This window comes from Pinus tabuliformis, chromosome 2_1 (assembly GCF_031772625.1).
Source record: "Pinus tabuliformis cultivar Carrire ecotype Pingquan chromosome 2_1, CPIR1, whole genome shotgun sequence".
In the NCBI taxonomy this organism is placed as follows: Eukaryota; Viridiplantae; Streptophyta; class Pinopsida; order Pinales; family Pinaceae; genus Pinus; species Pinus tabuliformis.
This window is the reverse complement of record NC_142299.1, coordinates 543016630-543034284: the sequence shown is the minus strand read 5'-3', so window position 1 is coordinate 543034284 and position 17655 is coordinate 543016630. Positions and strand designations below refer to the sequence as shown.

Sequence of the window (17655 nt, the reverse complement as noted above, 5' to 3'; positions counted from 1 at the left end):
TGGCTCAAGGACAAGCCTATTAGGTGTTTCTAGCCCCCCTAGAGGAAGTGACGTCTCCTCAGTCCACCCTTCAATTGACATGTGTTAGTTCATTATAATGATGATAAAAAGGGGACAAGACTCCATGGCCAAGTGCCATGGTCAAAGGAGCCAACATGATGGGGATCCACATCCTGTATAGATCTAAGAAGGGAGCAATCGTGGATGCATGAGCTACCAATTCAGTCTTTGTTTTTCTACCCCTCTTGTGCGCCTTTTAATTTTGCTTGATTTTTTTGTGTTACTGCTCATAGCTCAAGAGTTAGAGTTTGCTTTGAATGATATAGCAGTCATATTACCCCTCAATGATGAGTCAGTTCGTTGCTCATCGGAGTTGGGGCATTCAAGGGTTTCTTTCTATGATGTAATGGAGCAATAGGTGTCGAGGAACCGGGTGATGGCCATAATGAGTGAGGTGGAGCTCATGCTAGGCGTTTGCCCACGTGCTAATTTGTAGGCCCCTGGCCATCTTTTGCATTTTGATATTCTTTCTTTTAGTTTTCTTTTGTGGCCATGATATTCTTTTTCTATTTCTTTTAGCTACATCAACTTCCTAGGGCAAAGTTCCGGGCCCACCCAGATATGCAGATACATGGGTGCCAAATCCCAGAGAACAAATGGTCAATTGAACCCGAAGAATGGATGTGAGATAAGGGCTCACAATGCATGATGGAAAGTGTTTAGTATAACATAGGGATAGATGGAACTACACTATCCCAATCAAGGCTTTCTAAGTAGTGCCCCTCTTATACCCATTGGGCCATTAGGGTAGGTCCCACTAGACTAGGACCAAAGATTAACCTCCCATTTAAGGTGAGAGAAAAAAATCACGATCAAAACCCATCCTTCTTCCAGGTCACCCCATGATCCATATCAAATGCCCAAATACAAAGAAGCATAAGCGCCCAATTGCAAAATGATTAAAGTACCTTTTGATCGCAAGCCCACCTTCGTCCATGTGATCATGCCTGATGGATGAGAAGCATAAGGTTGGCGCAAGTGGTAGAGATAAAATGGCACATCATGAGCTAGTGGTGGTTGCCAAGGGCTGCTTGCTACATGACTAGCTGGCTCGTTGTCACGAAGAGGAGAAAAGTTTTATCCTATAGGGTTACCCAATTTAATGGATAATAGGAGGCATGTTGGAAAAATAATAATAGTACTCTTTATCACAACTTTCATTAATGAAAAAAAAACGATCTTCTAATCCACGGTTAGGTCATATGTAAGTTATGTACCTTTAAAACCTTAATTTGGAGAATATCTGAATGGCTGAAGTTTTTCTTGATATATCACTGAGATCTAAGTCATTCTAGATCTGAACAATTGGTCGTAATACTCTAATATGTCTTTTCCACAATTACATAGGTGTGACCAAAATTTGATGTGCCAAGTGATAGTTATGGTAAATTTCCCAAAACTTGTTGACTTTTGGCTTTTTCCCACAAGCAAAATTGTGTAGTGTGCCACATGTCCAATTCATCAATTATAATTTTGAAATTTCTACCTGAGGTGTTTCTATATGTGTCCAGAAATCCTTGAAGATTTCACAATCTAAAAGTCCCAGAAAAGAATATATAGCAATAATACCAAGTTGACATGTTTAAAGTTTATTTCAACATTGTTCACAACAATGTTGCATGACTCGTACTCGTATAAGACTTGGGAACAACCCTTATAAGACTCGTCAAAATACAAACAAAAGAAAAACTTAATATATGGTAAATTTTAAGCACAAAAAAGAAACTAATGACAATTCCAATCCTTAAAAGTTATAAAAACCATAAATATATGCAATAATTCATAACATGACCTCATATCTATAAAAGTACAACATAACATATTCGATTTTTGTAAGCAAAACATTTAGATACTGAAAAAGAAAAGGGCTCATGATTCCATAATTAAAATCAAAAATGTCAGCAAGTTCAAAATTCAAATACATATGTCATAAATAATAAATGATTGTCTCATAACAATCTTGAGTCTCATCACTCACACACGACCACGCCTAAAATAATCCCTCATGGAGCTAGTGGTAACATTGGAAGGCTGAAGCAACTATGAGGCAGGTATATTTGGAGTCTCCATTTGAGATGGCAAACTAGAGAGATCCTTAGTCTCTTCATCAAGCCAACTCAAATCAGGGGCCTCCTCCTCCATAACCCAATTAGACTCTAAATCAATAGTATCCAATAAAATTGGATCTGCATCCTTTGGTTGCACTTGTTTTGTGAGGATTTGAAGGTTGTAGTAGATGAAAACCAACTTCTCCAACCTCACATGCTCCAACATGTTTCTCTTTTTGTTGTGGATGTGCTCAAACACTAACCAATTGCGGTCACAAGAAGAAGCACTACAGGGTTTACTCAGAACTCTAATGGCGAATTCTTGTAATTGTGGTGCCTCAGTGCCACAATCTATCCACCAATGACCTGTAAAAAAATAACAACAAAGATTATCAGTTTGCAATGCCAAACATGTAAAAGAGAACTAACAAAATTACAAGCTAAGTTCTAACAATTTGCACTTACAAGGCATTTTCTTGTCCTTGAGACGTTCGCTTGAGCTTAATCCAAACATGCCAGATGCTTCCTTGTACATATCTCGTTGTATGTTGATTTTGTCCTGAATATCTTGATCCAAGAACATCTTCTCAATGCATATCATGACACCTCACATCACCTATGGGATCTCTTTGAATGCTAGACCCCTCATTATAGAATAAGCTCGGATTGAGATAAGCTCCTGCTGCATGCAATGGTGAATGTAGTTGTCTGTCCCGCCTGGAATCAATAATTTGCCATATAGGGAGATATTTAGATTCATTTCCCTTATAGAAAATCTTGATGGCCTCTTTGGCCCTGTCCATGCCCTCATAAATATATCCTACTGCAGGTTTCTCTCCATTCATCAATCTCAAGACTTTCACAAGGGGCTCAGTGAAGCTGACAATCTTAGTGACTTTGTCCCACAAACTATCAGCAAAGATAGATGTTTTCACAAACATTGCCTCTGGTTTTGTGCTATCTTTCCAAAATACCCATTGCTAGTTACAAAACATTCTTCTCAAAGCTTGGTACTCATACAAAAGGCTTTGGAGGGAAAGAAAGTTTGTAGCAAATCATGTGACAGTTGATCGACTAAGCTCACCCTGTGTGAATTCCCTTATAAGGTTCAACAGCCAAGCATGATTATAAATATACTTGGTAATTTGCTTGCGTTCTCGCACAACATCTTGTACCCACTCCATCTTCCCAATGTCCTCTAGTATCCAGTCTATGCAATGGGCAGCGCATGGAGTCCAAAAAATGGTGGGATATTTGGCAGAAAGCAACCTTCCAGCTGCCACATAATTTGTTGCATTGTCCGTGATTACTTGGACAACATTTGCAACCCCAACTTCCTCCAACACATCAGCCAACAACGAAAAAATCAAATGTGCATCTTTTACATTTGCAGATGCATCAATGGATTTTAGGAACATGGTTCCTTTAGGGCAAGCTACAACCAAATTTATTATTGTTCTACCCCTCTAATCTGTCCACCCACCAGACATAATTGTACAACCTGTAAATTTCCATGAGCTTTTAATGCTCTCTAATTGTTCCTTGACACACTCAAGCTCCTCATCTAGCTCTTCCCCCTAAGTGCATTATAAGATGGGGCTTTGTATCCAGGGCCGGCACTTGGAAAAATAATAGGAGGCATGTTGGAAAAATAACCATAGTACTCTTTATCATAACTTTCATTCATAAAGAAAAAGGGATCTTCTAATCCTTGATTAGGTCACATGTAAGTTATGTACCTTTAAAATCTTATTTTGGAGAATATCTGAATCGCTGAAGTTTTTCTTGATATATCCCTGAGATCTAAGTCATTTTGGATCTGAAAAATTGGTCTATAATACTCTAATGTCTTTTCCACAATGCCATAGGTGTGACCAAAATTTGATGTGCCAAGTGATAGTTATGGTAAATTTCCCAAAACTTGTTGATTTTTGGCTTTTTCCCACGAGCAAAATTGTATAGCGTGCCACATGTCCAATTCATCAAATATAATTTTGAGATTTATACCTAAGGTGCTTCTGTATGTGTCCAAAAATCCTCAAAGATTTCACAATCTAAAAGTCCCAAAAAAGAATATATGGCAATAATACCAAGCTGACATGTTTAAAGTTTATTTCAACATTGTTCACAACAATGTTGCACGACTCATACTCGTATAAGACTCAGGAACGACACTTATAAGACTCGTATAAGACTCGTCAAAATACAAAAAAAAAACTTAATATATGGTAAATTTTAAACACAAAAAAGAAACTAATGATAATTCCAATCCTTATAAGTTATAAAAACCACAATATATGCAATAATTCATAACATCATCTCATATCTATAAAAGTACAACATAACATATTCGATTTTTGTAAGCAAAACATTTAGATACTGAATAAGAAAAGGACTCATGATTCCATAATTAAAATAAAAAATGTTAGCAAGTTCAAAATTCAAATAAATATGTCATAAATGATAAATGATTGTCTCATAACAATCTTGAGTCTCATCACTCATGGACGACCACGCCTAAAATAAGCCCTCGTGGAGCTAGTGGTAACATCGGAAGGCTGAAGCAACTATGAGGCAGGTATATTTGGAGTCTCCATTTGAGATGGCAAACTAGAGAGATCCTTAGTCTCTTCATCAAGCCAACTCAAATCAGGGGCCTCCTCCTCCATAACCCAATTAGACTCTAAATCAATAGTATCCAATAAAATTGGATCTGCATCCTTCGGTTGCACTTGTTTTGTGAGCATTCGAAGGTTGTAGTAGATGAAAACCAACTTCTCCAACCTCACATGCTCCAACATGTTTCTCTTTTTGTTGTGGATGTGCTCAAACACTAACCAATTGCGGTCACAAGAAGAAGCACTACAGGGTTTACTCAGAACTCTAATGGCGAATTCTTGTAATTGTGGTGCCTCAGTGCCACAATCTATCCACCAATGAACTGTGAAAAAATAACAACAAAGATTATCAGTTTGCAATGCCAAACATGTAAAAGAGAACTAACAAAATTACAAGCTAAGTTCTAACAATTTGCACTTACAAGGCATTTTCTTGTCCTTGAGACGTTCGCTTGAGCTTAATCCAAACATGCCAGATGCTTCCTTGTACATATCTCGTTGTATGTTGATTTTGTCCTGAATATCTTGATCCAAGAACATCTTCTCAATGCATATCATGACACCTCACATCACCTATGGGATCTCTTTGAATGCTAGACCCCTCATTATAGAATAAGCTCGGATTGAGATAAGCTCCTGCTGCATGCAATGGTGAATGTAGTTGTATGTCCTGCCTGGAATCAATAATTTGCCATATAGGGAGATATTTAGATTCATTTCCCTTATAAAAAATCTTGATGGCCTCTTTGGCCCTGTCCATGCCCTCATAAATATATCCTACTGCAGGTTTCTCTCCATTCATCAATCTCAAGACTTTCACAAGGGGCTCAGTGAAGCTGACAATCTTAGTGACTTTGTCCCACAAACTATCAGCAAAGATAGATGTTTTCACAAACATTGCCTCTGGTTTTGTGCTATCTTTCCAAAATACCCATTGCTAGTTACAAAACATTCTTCTCAAAGCTTGGTACTCATACAAAAGGCTTTGGAGGGAAAGAAAGTTTGTAGCAAATCATGTGACAGTTGATCGACTAAGCTCACCCTGTGTGAATTCCCTTATAAGGTTCAACAGCCAAGCATGATTATAAATATACTTGGTAATTTGCTTGCGTTCTCGCACAACATCTTGTACCCACTCCATCTTCCCAATGTCCTCTAGTATCCAGTCTATGCAATGGGCAGCGCATGGAGTCCAAAAAATGGTGGGATATTTGGCAGAAAGCAACCTTCCAGCTGCCACATAATTTGCTGCATTGTCCGTGATTACTTGGACAACATTTGCAACCCCAACTTCCTCCACCACATCAGCCAACAACGAAAAAATCAAATGTGCATCTTTTACATTTGCAGATGCATCAATGGATTCTAGGAACATGGTTCCTTTAGGGCAAGCTACAACCAAATTTATTATTGTTCTACCCCTCTAATCTGTCCACCCATCAGACATAATTGTACAACCTGTAAATTTCCATGAGCTTTTAATGCTCTCTAATTGTTCCTTGACACACTCAAGCTCCTCATCTAGCTCTTCCCCCTAAGTGCATTATAAGATGGGGCTTTGTATCCAGGGCCAGCACTTGGAAAAATAATAGGAGGCATGTTGGAAAAATAACCATAGTACTCTTTATCATAACTTTCATTCATAAAAAAAAGGGTCTTCTAATCCATGGTTAGGTCACATGTAAGTTATGTACCTTTAAAATCTTATTTTGGAGAATATTTGAATCGCTAAAGTTTTTCTTGATATATCCCTGAGATCTGAGTCATTCTGGATCTGAAAAATTGGTCTATAATACTCTAATGTCTTTTCCACAATGCCATAGGTGTGACCAAAATTTGATGTGCCAAGTGATAGTTATGGTAAATTTCCCAAAACTTGTTGATTTTTGGCTTTTCCCACGAGAAAAATTGTATAGCGTGCCACATGTCCAATTCATCAAATATAATTCTGAGATTTATACCTAAGGTGCTTCTGTATGTGTCCAAAAATCCTCAAAGATTTCACAATCTAAAAGTCCCAGAAAAGAATATATGGCAATAATACCAAGCTGACATGTTTAAATTTTATTTCAACATTGTTCACAACAATGTTGCACGACTCGTACTCGTATAAGACTCAGGAACGACCCTTATAAGACTCGTATAAGACTCGTATAAGACTCGTCAAAATACAAAAAAATAAAACTTAATATATGGTAAATTTTAAACACAAAAAAGAAACTAATGATAATTCCAATCCTTATAAGTTATAAAAACCACAATATATGCAGTAATTCATAACATCACCTCATATCTATAAAAGTACAACATAACATATTCGATTTTTGTAAGCAAAACATTTAGATACTGAATAAGAAAAGGACTCATGATTCCATAATTAAAATAAAAAATGTTAGCAAGTTCAAATTTCAAATAAATATTTCATAAATGATAAATGATTGTCTCATAACAATCTTGAGTCTCATCACTCATGGACAACCACGCCTAAAATAAGCCCTCGTGGAGGTAGTGGTAACATCGAAAGGCTGAAGCAATTATGAGGCAGGTATATTTGGAGTCTCCATTTGAGATGGCAAACTAGAGAGATCCTTAGTCTCTTCATCAAGCCAACTCAAATCAGGGGCCTCCTCCTCCACAACCCAATTAGACCCTAAATCAATAGTATCCACTAAAATTGGATCTGTATCCTTTGGTTGCACTTGCTTTGTGAGCATTCGAAGGTTGTAGTAGATGAAAACCAACTTCTCCAACCTCTCATGCTCTAGCTTGTTTCTCTTTTTGTTGTGGATGTGCTCAAACACTAACCAATTGCACTCACAAGAAGAAGCACTACAGGGTTTACTCAGAACTCTGATGACGAATTCTTGTAATTGTGGTGCCTCAGTGCCACAATCTATCCACCAATGAACTGTAAAAAAATAGCAACAAAGATTATCAGTTTGTAATGCCAAACATATAAAAGAGAACTAGCAAAATTACAAGCTAAGTTCTAACAATTTGCACTTACAAGGCATTTTCTTGTCCTTGATACGTTGGCGTAAGCTTAATCCAAACATGCCAGATGCTTCCTTGTACATATCTCAGTGTATGTTGATTTTGTCTTGAATATCTTGATTCGAGAACATCTTCTCAATGCATATCATGACACCTCACATCACCGATGGGATCTCTTTGAATGCTAGACCCCTCATTATAGAATAAGCTCGGATTGAGATATGCTCCTGCTGCATGCAATGGTGAATGTAGTTGTCTGTCCCACCTGGAATCAATAATTTGCCACATAGGGAGATATTTAGATTCATTTCCCTTATAGAATGTCTTGATGGCCTCTTTGGCCCTGTCCATGGCCTCATAAATATATCCCATTGCAGGTTTCTCTCCATTCATCAATCCCAAGACTTTCACAAGAGGCTCAGTGAAGCTGACAATCTCAGTGACTTTATCCCACAAACTATCAGCAAAGATAGATGTTTTCACGGACATTGCCTCTGGTTTTGTGCTATCTTTCCAAAATACCAATTGCTAGCTACAAAACATTCTTCTCAAAGCTTGGTACTCATACAAAAGGCTTTGGAGGGAAAGAAAGTTTGTAGAAAACCGTGTGACAGTTGATCAACTAAGCTCACCCTGTGTCAATTCCCTCATAAGGTTCAACACCCAAGCAAGATTATAAATATACTTGGTAATTTGCTTGCATTCTTGCAAAACATCTTGTACCCACTCGATCTTCCCAATGTCCTCTAGCATTCAGTCTATGCAATGGGCAACACATGGAGTCCAAAAAATGGTGGGATATTTGGCACAAAGAAACCTTCCAGCTGCCACATAATTTGTTATATTGTTCGTGATTACTTGGACAACATTTGCAACCCCAACTTCCTCCACCACATCAGCCAACAACGAAAAAATCAAATGTGCATCTTTTACATTTGCAGATGCATCAATGGATTTTAGGAACATGGTTCCTTTAGGGCAAGCTACAACAAAATTTATTATTGTTCTACCCCTCTGATCTATCCACCCATCAGACATAATTGTACAACCTATAAATTTCCATGAGCTTTTAATGCTCTCCAATTGTTCCTTGACACACTCAAGCTCCTCATCTAGCTCTTTCCCCCTAAGTGCATTATAAGATGAGGCTTTGTATCCAGAGCCAGCACTTGCAACGGCATCCACCATGGGCTGATAAAAGTAAGAATTTGCATAGTTGAATGAAAAACTGTTATGGTACCAAAACCTCCTCACTACCATATCTGCCTCCTTCTTCTTCTTTTCATTGAGACTGTCCAAGGTTGGTTGAGATCCTAGAATCGTACGAGCACTGAAGAAAGAAGAGGTTATACTCCTGTTTGCCCCAACACTTGAAAAGGAGTTACCAATACCTGGACTTTGAAACTGCGTTTCACTTTGAGATGAATACCTACCTATCCCAACAATCTCATCCTTCCTTCTTGCGCTCTTAGAGCTTGCTTCTTTAATGGATTCCAAAGCAACGATCATTTCAGTAGTGACTTTATCAGGACAACTTCGACAACATCTCACACCATTCCCAGGAATTTTGGCTCGGTGGTATTTCATCTTGTTTATGCCTACATGCATTGTGGCATTGCAATAATTTCACTTGATATTGTGGTCATTACCGGCAATGATTCGTTGACCATGTGCCCATGCCGAATCACGAAACTGTCCGACACCCTTTGTTGGCATGGTGACAAAATCTAGTAAAAAAAAAATGTTTTTGGTTTTTAAATTTTTTTTTTTGGTTTGAATTTTTTTTTAATTGCAAATTTTTTTGGTTATGTGGTTGAGTTTCTCAACCACACAGGGTTGTGCCATTGAGAAACTCAGCCACAGGCAGCCCAAAAAAGAAAATTGCAAACATACAATAAAAAATAAATTAATTAATTAATTAAAATTAAAAAATAAAAAAATACATGGAAAACTTTCTAACTAGGTTTATGAAGCCTCCTTGAAGCTTAGTCTGATCCGATAAGGCCTCCTTTACAGCTCCTTCAGGGTCCTTTAGCTTCACTCTCAACACTCACACAAATTAGCCAAACACTCAAATGACAAGTGAATGAAAAATGGAAGGGAAAGAGGTGTTATAAAGCATTTTTTTCGCTCCACCTCATTTCCAAAAAATAAAATAAAATAAAATAAAAAATTCGAAATTTTGGACAGTTTGTGCCTTTTCATGCCCGGCGGGTCCAGTAAGGATCTAATGGGCTACCCGCGGGTTTAATATGGGTAGCCGGGTGTTATGGAAAACCAGCCGGGTCCGGGTCTAGACCGCAAGTTCTATGCAAGTGACCCCGCCCAGCCATAGACCCGTCCTTACCTGCAGATTTAATCTAGGTGGGGCTTCACTAGTTCACAAACCCTAACTTCCACAAGGTATAACTCCAAACATAGAGGGAATCAAATTCTAAAATTTGAACCAGATGTTCAGTGGGATTTCTCCTTAATATAGGCCAAGTTTTACTGTCTAAAACCTCCCAAAAAAGGTTATTGCAATAATACCAAACTGACCTATTTGAAACTAATTTCAAAAGCATTCAAGAACCCTAACTTCCTTAGACCAGATATTCGAAATTATAGCAAACTGAGATCTGAAATTTGAACTAGATTTTCACCAAGATTTCTCCTCAATATGGTCCAAGTTTCACTATCTGAAACCTCTCAGAAAAAGAACCATTTTAATGTGTGGTCTGCATTTTATTGGCCTATGTTACAATTCAGCAAACGTAGATAGTTAACACTATGGGTGCCACTGCAATCACCAACTATCCACAGACCCCTTTAAGTCAACAGAAATATCCACCACATCGAAAGCGCACTTGCTGGGTCACAACACAAAAACCTTTTGCTGGTTAAAACATATGAATTTCCCTAATGAACAAACTTAGCATTCATGGGCTGAAAATGATTTACCCCAATATGAGAAACATATCTAGGGGTTTTGCATCATAGTGATTGGATACATCCCAGGAATTCAGCAGTGTGCTTCTTCAACAAATTTAAACAGTAAAATTCAAAAAAATCCTTTGTCAGGTTCCTAATAATAACAACATTTCACTCCTCTGGCTCCCAAATTCTTCTATACAAAAGTTCACAGATTAAGGCCTCTATGGATGTCTGCCTAAAAACTAGTTTACCACTATAGTCGTTAATGCATGCTTCTATAACTTGATCAACAGCTAAAGCAGAATCATACACATAAAACATCAGGGTTGGATTCAAACATCGGAGTTCAGAATCAAAGTCTAAGGCATTACCTCCTGGTAAATCTTTGGGGCAAACTCTCAAACAGTTGAGGAAACATCTCCTTTACAATCTACATTAACAATTAGTAGGTTCAAATATTCCACACTGGCTATTTAAGTCTGTCCCTCTTTAGCTGATTGAACTGCCAAAAGGCAAAAACATAAAATCAAAATTGATACCAAAGAACCCCGAGTGGTTAAGGTCTTGACTCTTGACCCTCGGAAGGCCAGAAAATGAACAAAATTTCCAGACTCAAATAATCCAGTGTATACATTAAGTTGACTACTGTTTCTCCCGTTCAACTTCAGTGTTGAACATCATGAATGAACTAGGTCTCCACCTTTTACATCAAACTGAACAAAACTAAAGATTCAAAACATTTTCCAGTTTGTCTGGATTCTGGAACCTTACAAGTGTCAATTATCTGAACAGATGGCAGGTGTAGGTTCATGAGTTGCTTCCATTTAGCAATCATCTAACGTAAATCCCAACAGTTTAGTCAATTTTATTTATTTAGTCAGAAAATATATGTCAAATCCCTACTGGAGTAAAAGAAAGTAGTACCTGAGCATTCACTGTCTTTTGACTGGTTCAAATTTTCTTCTGAAACTGCATTATTAGAAATCTTGTTGGAGTTAACATTCCTTCGGTTCTTCAACCGTGCATGCACAAACCTTTTGTTTAGAACACTGGTGTCAGTTTCAGATTCTACCAAGGTATCAGCTTTTGTCAATAAATTAGTTTTTCTGCTGAACTTGTCCAAATAATCCAGTACTCCCATACATGCAACGAATGCCACCCATACAATATTTGTTTGCCGAAAGATGATTGCAAGGGACCCAAGCTGTGAAATAGAAGGAAATGCAGCAACAGTTAGCGGTTATCAAAGTGAGTGTATTGGCAACACATTTAGATTTGATGATGCAATACCCGGGAAAAACTTGTACCAGACATATACAACTTACAGCAAGTTCATGACAGAGCATAACATATCACATTATGACAAGAAGAAAGAAATGAGGTAAGCATTCCATCTTCCATTTACCTATAATTTTTTAAATATCTCTCTAATGGAGTTATTCAATAGTCATTTTTTGAAATAAAATATACTCAATCAGGCCAAACAACAATATTATGTCCCTATAATTTTTTTAAACATCTCTCTAATGGAGTTATTCAATAGTCATTGTTTAAAATCAAATATATTCAATCGGACCAAAGAACAATGTTATGTCCCTACATATTCCAATTTTAACTCTTATACAGCTACTGTAAGTGCACCATGCACTCCCCCAAAACTGTGCCATATAATATTCATTTAGAACAACCCAACCATTAAGAGGAATAGCCTTGGATTCTACTCACCAGAGCACTTAGCCAATAAGATCTTTTAATGCAAGCCAGATACATGGCCATCACTGCAGTTGTTGAACCTACATCTGTATAGAAAAGGAAAGTAAAGAACCAGTGTAATGGATATAGAGATAAAACAAAGGCCTGTCTGATTGCACTTTTTGCATTTGTTTCTGGCCTTAATTCAATAATAATATCATAGAAGAGAAGAGCGCAAATAATGGCTAAAGAAATATTGACAGAACGAAGAATAGCAGTAGAGCACGCCTCTTGAAAAGACCTAGCTTTCCCTGTCCACTGCATTCCTGGAAACAGAGGAGCAATATATGCAAGTGACGCATAGTACCTGCACCGATAGATAGAATGGGATATCAAGATTCATTGGATGGCATCATTATCAATATCCAAAAACAAATTAAACCAAGGCTCATAAAACAAATAGGACCTAGTAGTTATGAGATAATTTTGAATCCTGGAAATGAAATTAACAAATAAACATTGGGGGGATGTATTTATAGATAATAAGCATAACTCTGACCTAAAAAAATTTAAATTCTGCACAGCCAAAACATGATAACAGTCACCAGTAACAGCATCCACATGGATAAAATAAGATAATTTTGTTAATGTCTAACAAATGAACACAGAAGTAGGTTAATAGGACTGAAGAATACCAGTAAGAGTACCATGTGGGAGTGCAAATGCATCTCCTAGAAAATGCCGGCAATAATATAAAAAAATAAACCTACATTAGTACAGCCTCAGAACACATGTATAAAACTATGACAAGGTACATGAGGACACTTTCTCTAAGAGTCAAGATATAGATAAATTAAGGCAGCAATGAGGAAACAACATATGTGGATGGCAGTGGCCTCCTACAAATGACTTAGTCTCTGCCATCCTCTGGATATATGATGTTGTCCTCCTACCTTCCAAACTCCAAGTACTGCACAAACAATTTATTTCTAAGCTCTTTACTGGGAAAGCAGTAGCACAGGACTGATGTTGCCCTTTGTAAAATTAATCCCATGGATTGGTACATATAGACAGATGCCTTACTAAGCCTCCCTTTGACATTCAAACTCGAGAAGATGGTTTTCTCATGCAACAATTTCTTATTCCTACCGTGGTGTCTAGTTTGCAGGTTTAATCTTCAGCATAAGATCTCTATCTCAGACCCAACTACGCAATAATGTGCCTCCCTTGGAGTTTGAAGAGTTTTGAACTACACTTTCAGGACATGTATAGAGCTCCCTGATACTATGTGAGACCAGCTAAGTTACTGACATGTCAAACAACCCCCATGTCACATATTTTACATGTCAGACATGACACAAAGAGACACATGTCGGGCACATGTTTGCCATGTGTCCTGTTCACATGAAACATGCCAAACATGTGCACTCATCATGTCCCAAAAATCGGACACGTGTCTGGTGGAAAAGCAGCCAGCAGACCATAGGATAAAAACATATCTTTTCCCTCATTCAAACACAGGACAAGTGCCAAACACGTGTTTGACACATGCCCACATCATGTCCCGAAATTCACATGTGTCCAGAGGAAAAGTGGCCTGCAGACCAGAAAGACAGATTTTTCTCTCATTCAAATGCATTTCTGTCACAGGTTTGGAGCTCTCATAGGTTTTGGAGTGCAGCTAAGGACTATTAAACAGTGTTCGAAGGGATGCCAAGAGCTGGATAAGTGGATTTGCCCAGCATTGTTCAAATTTTTTCCTGCAGCAGTCCATTTTCTTCTTCATTTCACAGAAATCATGGCTCAATCAAGGGATACAAGATTCTTCCATCTTTATCTATGCTTCTAGTATCTAACCTCTTTTGTATTTGCCATTGGCATTCCCACCTATGGTAGCAACAACTCAATGAGTCAGTATCTATGTTGTACATTTTAATTTTGATGATTTAATGAGAAAACTGTAGCTTATGGTTTTAAACTCTTGTGTGTTGATCAATTTATCATCATTGATGTAGCACTAGCTGTAAACTCATATAAATGTATTTGTATCACCATCAAGTAAATGTTTTAGTTTCTAAATTGAATCTTTGTCTATATTTCATTTTGATGCATAATTCACTAATTTGTTATATATATATAACTTGTCCAACCTGTCTCATTCCTGGGGTCATCATTCTTCTTTCAGATAGTCATATTTCTGTGTCGTCTATGTGCTATGTCATCATCCAAGGTGACTTAGGAGACTATTAGTGCTTTATGACTATAATGTTTGGGGACTAGATTCTTGAAAAATGAGCAAAGATTATGAGAGTGCAAATGGTCATGCTCCAGTAGATTTACATTGAAAGAAAGCAAACCTTTATAGCATAACTTGGGTAGAGAATTCAGCTTTGAAGGCTGATATTTCCCCAAAATGTAACATTGAGGAGTTCTCTTCCAAAAGCACCCAAGGGCCAAAACACCTTTTACATAGAAGAAATGACCAATAAGTCAAAAGTATTCCAAAACCCTCTACCATGTTGTGTGACCCAGTGTTTTACGAAACGGCCGTACCGAAACGGAAACGGCCGTTTCGTTCCGTTTTATTAAAAAAATTTCTGACCCGGCCTTTGACCCGGCTCGGCTGGCCGAGTCAGCTATGACTCGGCCGAGTCAGCCAATGACTCGGCCGGGTCATAGCTGACCCGGTCAACCCGGCCGGGTCCCGTCAAAAAACGGCCGAGTCATTCAAAACCGGCTGGGCAGCGTATTAACCAAAAATTAAACACTTTTTTGCTGATCTGTTCTTCAAATGCTGTTGTTGTTTTACAATAGTACAAAGATATTTTACTGATATACAGCTCAACCATTAAACGAAAGGAGAATCTGGTTCATACCTCAGATATCAATTGAAGATGTCTAGCTGCCACTGAGTGTTGTTTCTTCTGCCACTGATTTGCCTTCTGCTGCCAAAGTTCAGCCCTTGGAAGTGCCGTCTCAGGCCTTCCAACTTATGACTAAACCAAGCATTAACCTTCGATTCTATCCTTGCTCAACAGGCCTTGACCCTTTACTCCTACTTCAAATTTTGTCTCAGGGTAGCACTTTTAATCAATCCTTCAAAGTATGATTTAATTTTGATCTTGACTTGCACACGAGCTAAGCAACTCGGTCTTGTTCAAATCTCAGAATATACCCTCAAAGGCTGTCTTTAAAGTCGGGCTTCTCCTACAACAAATTTGGTCTTCATTGGCGTCCAAGATAGGCCTCTTCTTGCAGCCTAAAATAGGTCTTCCTGCAGCTTTACATACCTTCTTTTCAACTGTCCATTTGCTTCAAAAAGAGACCTAGACTAGTCTCCTAGCCTGGGGCCTTGAACCTTCTCTTACAACTGCTGTCATAGGGGTAATACGACCCTTTATATGTGTCTAAAACAGGCTTCAACTGGTGCGGCTTCCTCAAGGCTACTATGGCCCTACAACAGTGCAACCTCAGCCTCTGATCTACAGTCTAGACAGGCTATTAAGGCCTCAAAATATGCCCTGAAACTCTTTGGCCTTGATACCTCGAATGCTGCCTCAGACTGTCCTTAAACAGAGCTCAGATTCTGCCTCGGAATGGCCTCATAATAGGCCGAAATTATGCTCCAAAGCTGGGCTCAGATCTGCCCCAGAGCAGTGAATTACAACACAGAGAGATAAGCAATAAAGCCCAAGAAAAAACCTTAATAACTTTAACTTCTAGCTACTAGCCTCCTTGGTTATTTGTATTTTGTTTTGACTCTTGAGTCTTTGATCATGTATGACAGACTACAGTTGACTATGTATTTACTATTGCCATTGGGTACACCGTACCATTTTGATATAATGGATTGGTTCATGAGCCTACTTTGATCATATGTTGTCTTCCATGTATATTATAATGTTGTGTGTTTGGAAACTTGAATGAAAATCTTTAAAATTATGTTTAAAATATTTAAAATTATGTTTTTTTATAAAAAAAATAAATATTTAATGTATTTTTTACAACGACCGAGTCATTGAAATCGAGCCGGCCGAGTCATTGCAGTTTCCGAGTCCGAGTCCGAGTCGATCCTCGGCCGAGTCCGAATCCGAGTCCGTTTTGTAAAACACTGGTGTGACCATCCAATTGTCAACAAGTGTCAAACTATTCTGTTAGCCAAAGAAGACCCACAAAAAGCCCAAAACAGTCTGTCGTAATGGACTCCTAAAAGGTCCAAACCATATTGCAACTCAAAAAGCTACGTTTCACTGAAAATACAAAGGCCACAAATCAATCCCATTGTGTCTTACTTGGATTGAACAGCCAGGCTCTGATTAAGTGTTATTCAATGCAACCCATAGGATTTAAAGGAAGACATAGCTTTCAAGATAGATTGATATCTCTTATAGCCCATCCATCCTTAATGTCCTACAGCCTCTACCCATTATGAGGCATACCTAGTGTTAGTATCCTTGTTCTGGTTTTCCCCGGCAACTTCAAAACATCATAGCAGAAGAAAGACTTCTCACAGTTGCATCGTCATTCCTTCAAGATAGTACCTATATCCTCAACCTGCATCTTGAACATACTCGATCTAGAATTATTTTGCATTGTTGCAGAAAAATATTGCATCCTAGTGCAAAGCCTCACTATGCAAGACAAGTGTGCAACACATAGAAGTGTTGTTAATTTTAGATAACAATGGTATGTTCTATGCTTAGCACAATTTACTTCAATGTTCCTTTATCAGCCCAATGACAATTCCAATTATATCCAGTAGCAATCACATTAACTTAATCACATTGACAGTAAATGCAGATAGAACATAAAAACATATGCAGAAAACAAGCCAAGACAAGAGGACACCAGATTTGGCAGATGTCAAGGAAAAACCTCAATGTGGGGAAAACCCTTTGATCAAATCTTCTTAATATTATTCAATAGTTCAGCAGAGAGAGAGTACAAAAATCAAATGCAATTGCCCAATACACAGTCAAATCAGCCCTGTCAAATTCAGTAGTCAACTGCAGTTAATTTCAACCCTAACAAGAAAGTCAACGCTGGTCAAAACAGCAGCAACACTTCACCAATGCAGCTTGGTCCTCCTTGGTCAAACTCGGCCTGAAGAGGAGGTCAAATGCAGCCCAAAATAGCTCAGTCAAACCTGGTCAAAGGAGAGAGAAAATCTGCTACGATTTTCTGTGGTCAAAACAAAAGTCAACCAAAAGTCAACGCTGGTCAAACTGTCCCAAACACCTCAATTTCTATGCCAATAAAAGCAGCCTCAAGAGATCGTAATTCTGCCCCTGAAAACGCAGGCAAACTTGGTCAAAAAAGCCTTGGTCAAC

At 38.1% G+C, this 17655-nt stretch overlaps 1 protein-coding gene across 1 annotated transcript in view; it reads right to left on the bottom strand.

The window, feature by feature from the left end:
* The window catches only part of ALG10 (DIE2/ALG10 family), a 287661-nt gene that overhangs the window by 127945 nt on the left and 142061 nt on the right, over nucleotides 1-17655 (bottom strand). Inside the window, exons 5-6 of the mRNA XM_089402950.1 lie at nucleotides 12359-12692; nucleotides 11558-11837 (exon numbers count right to left, since the gene is read on the bottom strand). Of these exons, the coding sequence (XP_089259076.1) occupies nucleotides 11558-11837; nucleotides 12359-12692 (614 nt within the window). The remainder of the gene's footprint in view (nucleotides 1-11557; nucleotides 11838-12358; nucleotides 12693-17655) is intronic.